This window comes from Schistosoma mansoni, chromosome W, assembly GCF_000237925.1.
Source record: "Schistosoma mansoni strain Puerto Rico chromosome W, complete genome".
Classification (NCBI taxonomy): Eukaryota; Metazoa; Platyhelminthes; class Trematoda; order Strigeidida; family Schistosomatidae; genus Schistosoma; species Schistosoma mansoni.
In genome coordinates, this window is record NC_031502.1 from 25,360,168 (window position 1) to 25,377,992 (window position 17,825).

At 39.9% G+C, this 17,825-nt stretch overlaps 2 protein-coding genes across 2 annotated transcripts in view; both read right to left on the reverse strand.

The window, feature by feature from the left end:
- Smp_159110 overlaps positions 1–17,825 on the reverse strand; it is a gene marked incomplete at its 3' end in the record, with an annotated part of 138,521 nt that overhangs the window by 1,299 nt on the left and 119,397 nt on the right. The window contains exons 13-14 of the mRNA XM_018789112.1: positions 4,265–4,705; positions 3,329–3,407 (exon numbers count right to left, since the gene is read on the reverse strand). Coding sequence (XP_018654588.1) covers positions 3,329–3,407; positions 4,265–4,705 — 520 coding nt within the window. The remainder of the gene's footprint in view (positions 1–3,328; positions 3,408–4,264; positions 4,706–17,825) is intronic.
- Smp_191160 (hypothetical protein) lies at positions 8,850–9,677 on the reverse strand (the record flags this gene model as incomplete). Its single annotated transcript, XM_018789113.1, has 4 exons — positions 8,850–9,019; positions 9,372–9,429; positions 9,475–9,534; positions 9,573–9,677. 4 exons carry the CDS (start codon positions 9,675–9,677, stop codon positions 8,850–8,852), a joined length of 393 nt encoding a protein of 130 aa, XP_018654589.1.

Sequence of the window (17,825 nt, forward strand, 5' to 3'; positions counted from 1 at the left end):
TTGTATCAATAAAAATTTCCGAAGGACAATGGAAGATGTGAGGACCAGGTGAGGAGCTGACATAGCTTCAGATCACCACCTGCTGGTTGCCAAGATGAAACTGAAGCTAAAGAAACACTGCACAACTGGGGAAACAGCATTACAAAAGTTCAATACAGCCTTTCTTCGAGATACTAACAAACTCAATGGATTCAAGATAACTCTAAACAACGGGTTCCAAGCCTTATAGGATCTACTGAACGAACAAGAAACTACTATGGAGGACAACTGGAAAGGTATCAAAGAAGCATTAACTTCAACGGGTTAGAAGGTTCTAGGCCGCAAGAAGCATCATCATTAGGAATGGGTCTCTTTGGAAACCCTGGACAAGATTCAAGAAAGGAAGAACAAGAAGACAGCAATTAAAAGCAGTCAAACACAAGCAGAGAATGTCAAGGCACAAGCTGAGTACACTGAAGCAAACAAGCAAGTGAAGAAGAGAATTGAAGCCGCCAAGCAGAAATACGTGGAAAAACCAGCAACGACGGCGGAAAAAGCTTCAAGAGAAGGGAATATGATACAACGAAGAAACTAGCAGGGAAAAGATGAAGGCCAAGGAACACATTACGCCGGAAAAGAGGCAGATATGAAAAGGATGAATAACAACTGGAAAGGATTGTCCAGGACAGGGTTGGATAGAGAGTGCTGGTGGGCGGCCTATGCTCCTCCATGAGGAGTAACAGGCGTACGCAAGAACCAGGATTCCCTATTCATTTGTATAATGCTTATAGTTAGACCACTCTCAGGTATCTGTTTTTTGAAAAGCGATTGTATAGAACAGCTATTTTAATTGAGATCACGAACCGATTAATGTTAGACGACCATTGAAAACCTGAAAGGACTGGACGGCCGTTTTTTCTCCAATGTGGGACTCATCGGCAGTGCACACTCACTATCTCGTGCGCGGACTCAAATCCGGAACCTTCGGTCTTGCGCGAACGCTTAACCTCTAGACCACCGAGCCGGCATTCAACTATGTTAATGTCCTACTCAAACAAATTCACGACGTTGCGCGAACATCTTCCATTGTCTTCGACAGGTAACTGCCTCACACCCGACATGGTTTACCTCCAATAGTTACGGTTTCTAACTATAACTCCGAGAATTACCTCTCGAAGCTTGTCACTAGTGAGCACATGACAATTATCAGTATAGAGTTGTGGAGATTGCTGTTTTTAATGAAAATTTGAAAGGTATTGGAACGGATATTATCGGCCAGACAAACTGTTTAAGCTATTCAAATCTAGACAAACACATGCAAACTGACAATATTGTTCATTTCGCGGTGTTGTTTGAAGAGAGCTTAATTTGCTGACTTTTTGGGCTTAAATTTTAAAAGAACGATTTAGTTGGTCTTTTAGCGACAATGATCCAGAAAACCAATTGACTGGTGCTCTTAAGCATTTATGGCACAAACAAAAAGTCTTGGTGCTTATGATTGAAATATAAACCTTTGTTCAGTGGACTGCCACACGATTGTATGAACTTAACTTTTCAAATTCTACTTAACATATATAAACATCCCATGGGAAAAACCTATCACGTTGATTATTTTATACAAGTACGATCGTATAGCTTTGAGAATGAAGTATATAAGTGGATGAACTCAAGTGTTGGAAATATTATTAATCCACAGATAACTTTCATAATCCTATGGATAACGGTCACAGATTGTTGTACAACTCTAAGTATTCCCGCCATTCCGAAACAACATAGGGATACTAGTTATCAGTTCTGATTACAGTCACATAGTATTTGACATTGTAACCAAATCTCATGAGCGAACTGAACTGAGAAAAGTTTCAGATTTGCGTGAAACATATTTCTGTTACAATCTGTGCAAGATTCGAGGATTTAATGAGTCGAGAAACCCAAATACAATCTTAGTGATTGTTTAAAACCGTGGGCTACTTAAACTTTATGTATGGCTTAAACTAACCAGAGTATATGTTTATTGGTTGAATGCACAAAAATCAACTGTGTAAAATCTTTATTCGAGGGCAAGAACACACTGCGGCACTTGTAGTGGAAAAATAAAGAAAAATACCTAATGACTATCCTTTAAAAGAATGGCTACTCACGCAACTCAACGAAAAATATCGACTAAACTCATCGGAAGTGAAACCAAGTATCAAAACAAAAAAAAGGATCATCCTATCATATATAAAAGACATCAGAATATTTATTTATTTATTTATTTAAACACATATTATATTTGAGTACAATAACGGACACACACGATGACATATGGTCGCCAGCACTAGAAATAGATGTAAAGTTAGCGATATGAGACAGGCGACTGTAAATACGAGTAACCGACAGGAACGTAAAATCGTATCAACACAGCACAGACCTCTTCTCAGCTTAAAGAAGAGTGTATGATACCACGTCTTATATCGTAGATAAAAGAAGGTTACAGCAGGTTCGCCACTGGCTTCTATTCTGAGCCATATCTGATAACGTCTCTAGCCACTGTGTTGCACCATCTCTCGGACCCCAGCCAGGAAGTCGTGAAGGACCAACAGAAGCTAGCCCTTTGCAGCTTTCTTTCATGCCACGACACCATGTCATACACTGACCTCCTCTCCGCTTTTTCCAACCAGTCCCAGAGTCGGCAAATAATGCACGACGTGGAAGTCTCTGGGACGACATTCGTAAAACATGTCCAAGCCACCGAAGTCGGTGTTTCAAGATGGTGACACCAATTGAATTATCGTCTCTGCGCCCGAACACACGATGCCGAACCTCTGCATTACTAACATGGTGTTGCCACTGTATGTCAGCAATCCTTCGGAGACAACGATGATCGAACACAGAGAGTCGTCTAACATCCTCAACTCGGAGAATGTAATGTAATTTGATCATGTTAATATTCGTTTACGTGTTTCGACATTTGTATTCATTGACAACTAGATTATGTTTCTAGTTACTCCTTCCATACTATCCGAATTCTTCGATTTTCAGATTCATTATTTCCCAAGTTTATTTTAAGACAATAATTTTAGTTGCTTTAACAAGTCTAATACAACATTTTAGCTATTTCCTAAACGATGGCTGTTCGCTGATGTAGAGATTAGATTGACAAAGAGCGGAGATAGCTTGTCATCGGAAAAGAAGTTTTATCGACTAGATAAATATTAACTTAACCACAAAATGTGATTAGAATATGAATTTTCATTTTATTAAACTACTCTCTCATACATCAATTTTCCTCTTCAAAACAAAGTATTAACTAGATAGTTAACGAAATTAGACTTTTGCAATTGTAGGAAACGTATAAATAACTCACCTAGTGTCTGTGATTTTCGTTTCATCTTTAACGCGCGTTTATGCAATTTCTCTCGTTCATCGTCTGAAAATTCCAGTGCCTAAGTCAAAACCAATATATTGACTGCAATCAGACAGAAAATTTTTTATCACAGTGAAATGTAGTAGTGTCGAATTTCGAATAGCCTCAAACTCTTTAGTAATAGGTTTCTAGTATTTGTATATAAGTATTTTATAATCTTCGTGTATAAAAACAGTTTCCAAACATCTATCATGTAGAACGTTTGTAGTGTATAAAACAGTATATTTTCTACGCAGTATACTGCAATTTCGCGAGAGTGAACTAAGTTTCAAGTGTCTATGAAAACGAACACATCTGCTCACCTTATCTAACAATATGTTTTTAAACTATAAAAAGAACCATAATCTACTCCAGCTTCAATAATTGGTTAGACGTACCATACCGTATTCTAATTAAATTAGAGATATTATTTTGTCGCATAACGAAAGGGTGTGGATAAAACAGGAAGTAATAATCAACCATAATACACAGAAAAACTGAACCAATGCAGATTATGTTAGCTTAATAATTTTTTTAGCGATACTACAATTATTTGTTATAGATCCTTTGTTAGATCACATATGATTAGATCCCCTATCTATAGATCGATATCACTATGGATAGCTCCGAGATTCATAAGCATCAGAAAGTGACAATGATACATGAGCTTGATTGTTATGACTTACTGGTTACCTTTTATAACCATATTTATTTGCTGTTTGTAAGGTAAATATTTATAGTGCGTCGACTACTAATTAATTAACGACATTTGAATGTTTGAAGCGGTGTCAAAGTTTCTTTGTTTTACTACTGGATTATGGGTGAAAATGAAAAAATTACTTAATATAGTCTATCGCACTATCATATTAACAAAAGATGCTGAGATTTTAAACTTACCTCAGGAGGTGGTTCCGTATCGCCTACCCAAGATGCATCTGATCCTTTGATGTTACTAGCAATTAATTGGTTGTAAAAGACAGGAATAGTGAGTTCAGGCATATCGGGTGCATAAAACACGGATACTTCTTTCAATGAAGAATTAACCTTTCTTTTTTCTTCATAATTGATAGCATTACTGTTGTCAGTAATTGATATTTCAATTTCACTACGATTCTGACTGTTGCTATCATTAGGTGAATTGTAATTATCAAGTTGAGTATTAGTAACTGATTCACTTGGTGTTTGAGGTTCTAAACTTTCAGAATAATTCGTTGATTTTGAAAGTGTACAATTGTGTGGACCTGAGATTCGATCATTTCTTAACTTGGGTACACAAAATGATTCGGAAAGGATCACCAGATAAAATGGAGTACGTACTGGGCCAAATGTCTCATAAACCTTTGATAGACATAAGTACAAAAAGTTTGCTCAAACACCTACTACTCTGTATCATCAATATATAACCTATTTATTTGGTTTGGGTAATTTGATTATACCATTAACTATGATACATAAAATATGGCTTAATGCTAAATTATGTGAACATTGTGTCCGGCTGATAAGCTGAGTTAAAATACAAGTGTCTAGAGAGTTTAAAAATTTAGTATCTCAAGCCTATAAGATACTACAAGTGAAGAATTAACTTGTCATTGCATCAAACTCATAATCATACACAGGTTAGGCAAACCTGATATCAATTATTACTTACTGATAAATCAGTGAGCCATGCTGGCTAGAATCCCACGAGAAGTATCACTTTCTCGAAAGGCACGCCATGTTAGCAAGTTACAACTAGCAAGAAATTTACGTGCAAGGCTTCTTACAGATTACCTGTAACTACCATCAATAACACGTTGAGGGTTTGTGTGACTAGTATTAGGTATGTACTTGTGTGATAGGAATAAAACTCCATCTCCATTGCATTTTACTGATTCTGTAAGGTTGTGAAACGTAGATTTAAGATAGATTTTTGCCCATTTGTTTTGAAATCGTATGAGGGAAATGGGAAGAGTTAACTCAATAGTTTTTTTTCTGAAATACTGTAGTGTTGGCTTAATAGACGGAATTTTTCTTATCTTTTGCCAGTAACTTTTATTCACGTATGTTTTACAGGTGTTTTCCAGTCTTGAGCACATTGGTCCATTCATAACTTTTACGACATGGTTGAGACAAGTCCAAGCACTACTATCTTTTTGAAATATCAAATTATGTTAGTATGTTGAAACAAATTACTACATTTTATACAGCTGGACAGAAAGCAACGAAATGAATTCATCGTAGTTTTCGCCTTATCTAAATTTGTGAATGGAACAAATTACACGATATTCTATCTCGTCCATTTCCGTTGATTGTAGCGATCTCAGACTTGTATACAAACATATATTGGAACTCTACAGCCACCTACAAGGTTGTTGTATCACAATAACGACGGCACCAACTAGTTCGCTTCAAAAAGGCTTTGTTTGAACCCATGGCTGGAAGTTGAGTGCTTACATTGTAAGGGTACAACTTTACCAAACAGTTAAGGTCCAATCATTTAAATACATGGAACTTAGGTTCGAAGACCTCATTTTAAATGTTTGATGGGAAAACATGGCTGTATTAGGATGAACTATAATGTTTAGTTTGAGCAACAGCTCAGAATTTCACCATTGAAAGTATGAAGTTTAGCTACAGAAGAAAAATATAACTCGATGCTATTCTATTATTTTACAGCACATCTCAGCATGTAACGTATTACATGGGAAATTAATATAAAGACACGTACAATGTAAGGTGTTCGGTTTTGACAAACGTTAAATATGTTTATTAAAAGATCTTCGTGACGATCTGATAGCGCCCTTTCGTTGGAAAAGTCGAGTGACATAATTTGAAATTGACCGTAGTTGAACAGATACATTAATTCTTTATCTTCCTCTAAATCTTGAGTTTTCATATTACTTTATATACTTTCTGTTTCTATTATTTCATTCCTTTTTTCGAATTATATTCTGTGTTTAACCCAACTATTATTGATATTACTATTATTTCAACTTGTTAATTTCATCTTTTCGTACTCTTATGTGGCAGCTTTGGTCGATACCTGTTTATGGCAAGCTGTGTTGATAATGACTAAATGAGAGGTCATTTATTATTCTATAAGATTTGTTGATGATTACTCCATAAACTACTTGTTTCGGGTCCTGATAAAAGTTCGCTTTTATATCTTCATTTCCATACATTCAGATTGTGCTTTACAGTCGCCTTACTAAGACTATTTATTGGAGAGGGTTCCTGGAACAAATGATATATGGTTTACAAATGACTAATTAGTACTAAATATACCTTGGTTACTGTGCACTAGATTATGTTTCAGGGCCACCAAATGCCCTGGTACGGCCGAGAGTGGGGAGGGTCCGCTCTCCCTCTCAAAATGCTCTCACATGGCCACGCGTATATAGCCTCTGCCAGGGAAGTCCTACTCATTGCCTTCTCGTGGTGGGGGTGTTGTTTACAAATTCGAGAGGACGAGAAGCGAATGTCCGGAGCTTTAACCGGGTTGGTGGACACGGAAAGTCCACCTAGGGAAGTTTGAAGACTTTAATTCCAAACCAATGGTGAACATGGGCTCCAGTATCCTGAGGGAACAAATGGCGTATAAACCAACTATTAGTCACTGGTTACCATGGGACTGCATCTCTTGATGTTGCTCCACTGCCTTGTGGATTAGACTTTTAGGTCAAAGGCTCCGAGTGTGGCCCCCTAAGAAAACCACCTGCTTCGGTTTGGGCACCTGAGCAGTATCACAGCCCTCACACAAATCAGATGAGATTTGTGTGGCGCATATGTATCTGGTGCTTCCTTGTATCAATATTTATGTGTTTAAATAAATAAATTTTGTTCCAGGCTGTGAGATACAGCTGATGTTCAGATGAGAATGATGTTGGTTAGACCGAAGTGAGGTATATACACCAATTAATGAATGACACACATATGTTACTTGTCAACCAAATGCAACTCATTAGATAAGTACAAATCCGTGCAGTAAGATATAAGTTGTAGATAGACAAAATCAATACAAGATTTGAGAAAAATACACTTTTGTTCAGCTTGAGACGATTAACGTCAACACAACTGCCGGAGGAAAGAGTAAAAGCAACTACATAGACAAAAGCAAAAAATTAAAGTGAAAGAAATTAATAAGAATGTGGAATGAAAACTTTAGAGTCTGGTGTTTAGGATTTAGGGGAAGATAAAATTTGGATCACATGGTATTTTCATCCGTAAACTTTGATCAACTCTAAGAACGAAACAACACAACTTAGTTAATTATCAAACACTAGGTAGTGTAAAAGTCCAGTTCTTAATATTTCGGTACGGTAGCTTCTTTGACTTAGCCTAGGAATGAATCTGGTGGAAAGCACCAGTCACACCAAGATAACAGGAAACACTTAATCGGTGAGTGTCGAATACCAACAAGCTAAGTTCCAAAGCATTTCCCCGATTAGCTTCAACTACCTAGTGTTAAAGCCGCCACCTTCTGGGTGGTTACGTTATACGCTAAATGTTTCGATGACATCCATGGTCAAATGCTTTTGATCTAAACAACTCTAGCACTATTAGTAAACATATGTTAAATCTGAAAAATAATACAAAGAGAATTGCTCCAATGTATACGCGCCATTAAAAAATTAGTCAAATATACGCCATGATTGTGTGATGGATTAGTGAGGTGAGCACCTTAAACATTTCTTTGATTATCCATCGAGATATTCAGAAGATCTCAGCGTGTGAAATCTCAGCCAATAAGAGAATCTACGGTCTGACGGGTAGAACAAAATTTATTTATTTAAACACATAAATATTGATACAAGGAAGCACCAGATACATATGCGCCACACAAATCTCATCTGATTTGTGTGAGGGCTGTGATACTGCTCAGGTGCCCAAACCGAAGCAGGTGGTTTTCTTAGGGGGCCACACTCGGAGCCTTTGACCTAAAAGTCTAATCCACAAGGCAGTGGAGCAACATCAAGAGATGCAGTCCCATGGTAACCAGTGACTAATAGTTGGTTTATACGCCATTTGTTCCCTCAGGATACTAGAGCCCATGTTCACCATTGGTTTGGAATTAAAGTCTTCAAACTTCCCTAGGTGGACTTTCCGTGTCCACCAACCCGGTTAAAGCTCCGGACATTCGCTTCTCGTCCTCTCGAATTTGTAAACAACACCCCCACCACGAGAAGGCAATGAGTAGGACTTCCCTGGCAGAGGCTATATACGCGTGGCCATGTGAGAGCATTTTGAGAGGGAGAGCGGACCCTCCCCACTCTCGGCCGTAACAGGGCATTTGGGGGTATATCCAGGTTTACTTTACTGGTTATAGGTACATTTATTAACTTAATGGTTCATGGTATGGTTAAATGCCGTATGTAATCAAAATGTCTAAATCATTAATTTGACCGTCGAATGTTCATGAAAGATCAATGAGTAGGGCTATACAAGGTTCAATACAGATGTTAACGAAATCAATACATAATAATTAAAAATATTTGGTGAGAAATCAACGTTGATTCACTAATTCTTTGAAACAACTACAATGACCTATATACTGATAACGTCGACCGATTGAGAATAAAAGGACACTCACCTCACCCAAATGCTTGCCGTCTTCTAGAAAAAGCACAGATCGCTCATTCAATACAACTGCTGAATTAATGGAACGGATGACAACTGAAAAGTAAAATGAATTAGATAAAATGTAACAGTAAAATAAACCTTTGAGATAAATTAGGTGAAAATAGATTATTCTTAAAACTGTTCGTGTATTCCACACACTTTTTTGACACTCACGATTAGCACTATTGTACGCACGGAAACGATCCATAAAACTCCCGACGAGACAGTATCATATGAACTCAGTAAACCATAACCATATATTTACATATCCGAAATCAAAAGTAGTATGCCATTTACACAATTCATATTGAAAAAATCTGTTTGCAATTACTGAACACAATGTTCGGTATCACATTATTATTTAAATATGTTAATTTTAAAACTGGTGCAAACAACAAAAGGTTACCGTATTTATCAAAAACTTGAGAGATTTTCCCGAGTAACGAAACCTTTATATCTGCAGTCTAAGAGATTTAAAAAATACAAATTACACTAGTGTATAAAATTACCAAGTCTTTCACTGACTGTAAGATATAGTCGGGTGGAATTAAAAAGGCTGGATCCTTAGGCTGAAAAGTCGCACTACTAGATGGAAATAAAAACATACTTTCTGGATTACAGGTTTTTCAATTAATTCAGGTTCACTGTCAGATGAAATATCTGAAGACGAAGAGGTTTCATAGTTTCTAGATAGTAATTTTAGTTTGTCCATATTTTTGGGAGAACTATTCACAGTCGAAACAGGTTCCTAAAATTAGAATGACTATAATGTAACAGATGAAAGGATAATTATGTGAATATTCTTATTTAGAATGTTTTACTCTAACACAATAGATGAAATGGTTAGCTTCAGATATTGCTTATTAGCTACCCTAATTCATAAAACTCTAAAAGCAGGTTAGTATTGGCTCCATTTAACTGTGTTGCAATTTATCAAGACTGAATGATGAGGGATTTCGAGGACAATGGATGAATATGTCTTTAGACCTCCGCAATACATTTCTGAGAGATATACATACTTATAGTAGCGTAGAAAATCAACAACAATGAAATCATGATATATAACAAATTGACTAAAGTAGGAAACATATGGATTGAATTTCTATTGCATAATATAATGTTCACTACTGAGTTTAACTTTAAAGGATCTCAACTCGTATGAGGTAGTAGGTTTAGATTTTTGAGGGGTTCACAACTAGAACGAAGTAGTTGTCTCAAGTCTAAAATGGCTCTGCAACTGATGTCAGCTTGAGAAGAAAATTACTTTTCATTAAAAAGGTATCTGAAGCATCATCTTGAACAAATCATATGGAAAAATTAGTTCGATTTATCAATGCGTTCTGACGATTAGTATATCTTAAGCAAGTATAGGCTTAATCGACAAGACAATCTAAGGAGAGAACTTTAAAAAAAAGAATAGAAATACACGTTTAGTGAATATCCACCGGCACGATCTATGGGTTGAACGCATGACGCAAAAGCAGTTTGATGTTTCTTTACACCAAATGATGGTTTACTATGCCGCTGGTCCTGTTTCTTTGGCTGGTTTAACATTTGGGCAGAGTTTGTTGGTTCTGTTTGGAATAAAAACATGTGGTTTAAATTCCTATGCTCATAATTGTTAAATATATATTAAAAGTCCGGGTAAATGAGAAGGGTTGACAACCCCATCCCGTAGAAAAATCTTGATAAAAAAACGCCAACCAGACTAAACAAATTAAACCATTTAAACTCTACCCTGGGAGTTGAAGGAAGAATTATGACGCCTCAGGATGAAAGCCGAGATTCTTCAGAAGTCACGAGGACGATGCCCCTTCTAACGACCAGAGCAACAATCAATATAGGTACATGGAACGTCCGGACAATGTGGGAGACCGGGAAGACCAGTCAAATAGCAACGGAAATGAGGAGATACAACTTGGCAGTACTCGAAACCAACGCAACCCATTGGACCCAAGCTGGATGGCAAAGGTTAAATACGGGAGAGATGCTTCTGTACTCCGGTCACGAAGAGGAAAATGCTCCACACATTTACGGAGTTGCTATAATGACGTCCAGAGAAGCACGAAATGCACTTGTAGGATGGGAATCTCATGGATCCAGAATCATCAAAGCATCCTTCAAAATAAAGAAGGAGGGAATCACAATGAATGTTATCCAATGTTATGCGCCCACCAATGATAGCAACGACGACAATAAAGATCAGTTCTACGAGAGGCTGCAATCGATTATAGCAAAATACCCAGGAAAAGACCTGACCATCCTGATGGGAGATCTAAACGCCAAAGTCGAAATGGACAACACCGGATGTGAAGATATAATGGGACGACATGGACTGGGAGAGAGAAGCGAAAATGGGGAGAGATTCGCAAATCTATGTGCATTCAACAAACTGGTTATAGGCGGCACAATATTTCCACACAAACGCATACAAAAAGCTACATGGATCTCACCGGACCACACCACAGAGAACCAGATAGATCATATTTGTATCAATAAAAATTTCCGAAGGACAATGGAAGATGTGAGGACCAGGTGAGGAGCTGACATAGCTTCAGATCACCACCTGCTGGTTGCCAAGATGAAACTGAAGCTAAAGAAACACTGCACAACTGGGGAAACAGCATTACAAAAGTTCAATACAGCCTTTCTTCGAGATACTAACAAACTCAATGGATTCAAGATAACTCTAAACAACGGGTTCCAAGCCTTATAGGATCTACTGAACGAACAAGAAACTACTATGGAGGACAACTGGAAAGGTATCAAAGAAGCATTAACTTCAACGGGTTAGAAGGTTCTAGGCCGCAAGAAGCATCATCATTAGGAATGGGTCTCTTTGGAAACCCTGGACAAGATTCAAGAAAGGAAGAACAAGAAGACAGCAATTAAAAGCAGTCAAACACAAGCAGAGAATGTCAAGGCACAAGCTGAGTACACTGAAGCAAACAAGCAAGTGAAGAAGAGAATTGAAGCCGCCAAGCAGAAATACGTGGAAAAACCAGCAACGACGGCGGAAAAAGCTTCAAGAGAAGGGAATATGATACAACGAAGAAACTAGCAGGGAAAAGATGAAGGCCAAGGAACACATTACGCCGGAAAAGAGGCAGATATGAAAAGGATGAATAACAACTGGAAAGGATTGTCCAGGACAGGGTTGGATAGAGAGTGCTGGTGGGCGGCCTATGCTCCTCCATGAGGAGTAACAGGCGTACGCAAGAACCAGGATTCCCTATTCATTTGTATAATGCTTATAGTTAGACCACTCTCAGGTATCTGTTTTTTGAAAAGCGATTGTATAGAACAGCTATTTTAATTGAGATCACGAACCGATTAATGTTAGACGACCATTGAAAACCTGAAAGGACTGGACGGCCGTTTTTTCTCCAATGTGGGACTCATCGGCAGTGCACACTCACTATCTCGTGCGCGGACTCAAATCCGGAACCTTCGGTCTTGCGCGAACGCTTAACCTCTAGACCACCGAGCCGGCATTCAACTATGTTAATGTCCTACTCAAACAAATTCACGACGTTGCGCGAACATCTTCCATTGTCTTCGACAGGTAACTGCCTCACACCCGACATGGTTTACCTCCAATAGTTACGGTTTCTAACTATAACTCCGAGAATTACCTCTCGAAGCTTGTCACTAGTGAGCACATGACAATTATCAGTATAGAGTTGTGGAGATTGCTGTTTTTAATGAAAATTTGAAAGGTATTGGAACGGATATTATCGGCCAGACAAACTGTTTAAGCTATTCAAATCTAGACAAACACATGCAAACTGACAATATTGTTCATTTCGCGGTGTTGTTTGAAGAGAGCTTAATTTGCTGACTTTTTGGGCTTAAATTTTAAAAGAACGATTTAGTTGGTCTTTTAGCGACAATGATCCAGAAAACCAATTGACTGGTGCTCTTAAGCATTTATGGCACAAACAAAAAGTCTTGGTGCTTATGATTGAAATATAAACCTTTGTTCAGTGGACTGCCACACGATTGTATGAACTTAACTTTTCAAATTCTACTTAACATATATAAACATCCCATGGGAAAAACCTATCACGTTGATTATTTTATACAAGTACGATCGTATAGCTTTGAGAATGAAGTATATAAGTGGATGAACTCAAGTGTTGGAAATATTATTAATCCACAGATAACTTTCATAATCCTATGGATAACGGTCACAGATTGTTGTACAACTCTAAGTATTCCCGCCATTCCGAAACAACATAGGGATACTAGTTATCAGTTCTGATTACAGTCACATAGTATTTGACATTGTAACCAAATCTCATGAGCGAACTGAACTGAGAAAAGTTTCAGATTTGCGTGAAACATATTTCTGTTACAATCTGTGCAAGATTCGAGGATTTAATGAGTCGAGAAACCCAAATACAATCTTAGTGATTGTTTAAAACCGTGGGCTACTTAAACTTTATGTATGGCTTAAACTAACCAGAGTATATGTTTATTGGTTGAATGCACAAAAATCAACTGTGTAAAATCTTTATTCGAGGGCAAGAACACACTGCGGCACTTGTAGTGGAAAAATAAAGAAAAATACCTAATGACTATCCTTTAAAAGAATGGCTACTCACGCAACTCAACGAAAAATATCGACTAAACTCATCAGAAGTGAAACCAAGTATCGAAACAAAAAAAGGATCATCCTATCATATATAAAAGACATCAGAATATTTATTTATTTATTTATTTAAACACATATATATTGGTACAAAAGGACACCAGATACATATGCGCCACACAAAATAATGAAAGTAGGAAGAGAAGGGATGAAAAGATAACGCGGACTAAAATGTACAACCAGAAGACTCTTTCAGTTAAGAAAGTTAGAACCACTCTTTATGTAGAAAGTAAAAGAAGGTTACAGCAGGTTCGCCACTGGCTTCTATTCTGAGCCATATCTGATAACGTCTCTAGCCACTGTGTTGCACCATCTCTCGGACCCCAGCCAGGAAGTCGTGAAGGACCAACAGAAGCTAGCCCTTTGCAGCTTTCTTTCATGCCACGACACCATGTCATACACTGACCTCCTCTCCGCTTTTTCCAACCAGTCCCAGAGTCGGCAAATAATGCACGACGTGGAAGTCTCTGGGACGACATTCGTAAAACATGTCCAAGCCACCGAAGTCGGTGTTTCAAGATGGTGACACCAATTGAATTATCGTCTCTGCGCCCGAACACACGATGCCGAACCTCTGCATTACTAACATGGTGTTGCCACTGTATGTCAGCAATCCTTCGGAGACAACGATGATCGAACACAGAGAGTCGTCTAACATCCTCAACTCGGAGAGGCCAGTTTTCACAAGCATAGAGCAAAACTGCTCTCACCGACGCGTTGTAGATCCGACCTTTTACAGCCAGACTAACATCACGAAGGCGCCAAAGATGACCCAGATTGGCATAAGCTACTCTGGCTTTCATTATACGTGCATCAATCTCATCACTCACGCCACCACCAGCACTTATGCAACTACATAGATACACGAACTTCTCAACTACTTCAATCTGCTCACCACCCAGGCTGAATACAGGATTAGAATCCTGCCAGTCTTGTAGGAGTATTTTGCACTTGGAGGGTGCAAAGCACATGCCGTACCTGCGGACACTGATTGCCAACTGATTAAGTGCGGATTGCATGTCTTGGGCATTATCGCACAGTAAGACAATATCATCCGCATACTCGAGGTCGAGAAGTCGTTCTCCAGACAGCAGATCCACACCGCCATTACTTACATCCATCAGAGCTGTTTCCAGGATGTCGTTGATGGCAAAGTTGAAGAGGAATGGTGAGGTTGAGCAACCCTGCCTAACCCCACTGCTTGAATGGAACAAGGGAGAAAGGTGGTTGTATGCCCTCACTCTGTCTGAGGTGTTCGTATACAGGTCCTTTAAGATGTTAATAAACTTCTCAGGCACACCCTTCTTCAATAGACAATCCCAGAGAACAGTCCTGTCCAACGAATCGAAGGCAGCCCTGATATCAAGAAACACTACGATTGTTGGCCTGCGATAAGTATGACGGTGTTCTAACATTTGGCGGAGGGTGAAGATGTGATCAATGCATCTTCGACCAGAACGAAAACCAGCCTGCTCCTCGCGAGTCAATCGTTCTCGGGTTTTAAACAACCTACGAAGAATGACAGAAGCCAATAGTTTGGACGCAATCGGAAGTAGACTTATCCCACGATAGTTGTTACAGGAACAACGTGAACCCTTTTTAAAGATAGGGACGACTATTGACTCATTCCATGATGTTGGAACACTTTCTAGCTGCCAAACCTCTGCAAACAACACAGTCAGTTCCTTAGTCAGAAAGTCACCACCATCTTTAAAAAGAGCCGAAGGTAAGTCATCTGGGCCCGGTGATTTGTAGCGTTTCAAGAGTTGGAGTTCCTTGCGGACTTCCGCCTCGTTTGGTGGATCAGTCGTCACCGGCCATGGGGGGCAGGACAAACTGGTTGATGTTGCCGGAGCAGCAGGCCAGTTGAACTGCTCTTCGAAAAATTCCGCCCATCGTCCAACACGTCGAGAGATGTTAGTGATTGGCATCCCATCATCCTCGTAGATTGTTTCACTCACACCAGACTTCTTGCTGCCAGTGGCTCGGATGAGTTGGAAGAGCTTCTGGCAGTTACCAGATGCAGCTGCTGCTTCCATCTCATTAGCACGATCCGATCACCAGGCTTCTCGGTCCTTACGCAAGCTTTGCCCGATTTCACTACGTAACAGCCTTCGTTTGTGGTCAAACTCACGGTCACCCGGAGTAGACCGACGGGATTCGATCAGTTGTAAGGAGCCAGAAGAAACCCAGTGCTTGTGAGCGGGACGTTTCGCGAAGCCGCAAGCGGCTTTACTCACCATTTTCATGGCGTCGTGAAGATGCAACCAATGCTCATCTATACTTTTCGGTGGGATGGTAGCTAGCCTAGAAGCTAGCTCCGCTCGATACTCACTTGCAACAGAAGTTGCAGCCAGTTTACTAACATCGATCCGTTGCTTGAGATGCAGAGGGAGGACGCCAGGTGGCACACCGGCGATGACTGTGCCGGAAGTTAGTGCTAGCCAGAAACAGGTTGTGGTCTGTGCACAGTTGCAGCAAACGGTCCCCGTTATCTGTCCTGCGACCAACAAGTCCCCATCGGCCACCTAAACGACTCTCTTCTGTGCCTAGACGCCCGACCTGAGCATTCAAGTCTCCGGCTAATACTACAATATCTGTCGAACGCGCTTTCTGGAGAAGAACTGTTAACTGGTGGTAAAACTCATCCTTGATTGCATCCGGGCTGCAATCTGTCGGGGCATATGCGGAGATGACGAAAAGACACCGTCTCTCACGCCGATTTCTTCTCACTTTGATGGAACTTTCTAATCTAACAGCACATAACCGACTGTTAATGGGGATCCAATCGATTAGTGCTGCCTCAGCCCTAGCGCTTAGTGCGACACCAGCAAGACCGGACTAAGATGCCACAGAGTCCCCGGATAAGCGCACGTGAAACAGGCTTTTCGAAGCGACAGATGGAGAGCGAATTTGTAGTACTTCACTAGAGTCTTGAATACGGGTCTCAGATAGACAGCAAACATCAACATTAAGACTTTCTAAAGACATAGCCAGCCCCATCTGTTGTCCGATCTGCATTAGTGTGCGAACGTTGAAGGAAGCCAGCTTGAACGGCGTACGCGGTTTCAGAAAGACTGCTTCAGTATTCGTAATCGGTGGAAGCATTCACTTTCAACCAGACAGTGACTGGAGATCGTTTAGATAGGACAGAGTTTCCACCATGGGCGAGCTACTGCATAAGTTGAAAAAGAAGGATACACAGATTGGGAATAAAGGGGGTGAAAAAGCAACGTAGTAAATAATAATAATGTAAATTGTCTTTCTTCTATTACGAACGAGAGCAGTGTAGTTGGTGTAGCGCGTCATTTCATGTCATTTGTGTGTGGGCTGTGATACTGCCCGGCTGCCCAAACCGAAGCAGATGGTTTTCTTAGGGGGCCACACCCCGAGCCTTTGACCTAAAAGTCTAATCCACAAGGCAGTGGGGCAACATCAAGAGATGCAGTCCCATGGTAGCCGGTGACCAACGGTTGGTTCTTACGCCATTTGTTCCTTCAGGATACTGGAGCCCATGTGCACCATTGGTTTGGAATCAGGGTTTTCCAACTCCCCTAGGTGGACCCTTCGTGCCCACCAACCCGGTTAAAGCGCCGGACATTCGCTTCTCGTCCTCTCACTTTTGTAAACAACACCCCCGCCACGAGAAGGCAGTAAGACTTCCCTGGCAGAGGCTATATACGCGTGGCCATGTGAGAGCGTTTCGAGAGGGAGAGCGGACTCTCCCCACTCTCGGCCGTACCAGGGCATCAGAAATTACGAGATTATTGAAACCGTTTGTAATGGGTGTAGCACAAACCATCAAAATCACCTTCTTTAGTTTTATGTACACCAAAGGACGAAATGACAAAAGAAGAAAAGTAGAACATTATCTACAAAATAAACTGTTTCGACTGCAAAAAAACACAACATCGGACAAAGTGGATGTCCCCTTCATCCCCGCCTGCATGAATATCAATTGGCGATCAAACGCCATCACATATCTTCGTTTATATCAACACATGTGAACAACTATGAACACAGTCGATTGGAAAAATGTTGAAATCTTCAGTAGAGGGAATACTAGGAACACCAGGGAATTTTCAGAAGCTTAGCACTCAGGTAGATCAGCAACCAACAACCACACTGGGGTCGATTCAATTTATCAACCAATCAGGAAAATCACGAAATATAGGACCAGGAGTCAGATCAGAGAGAGATACAATA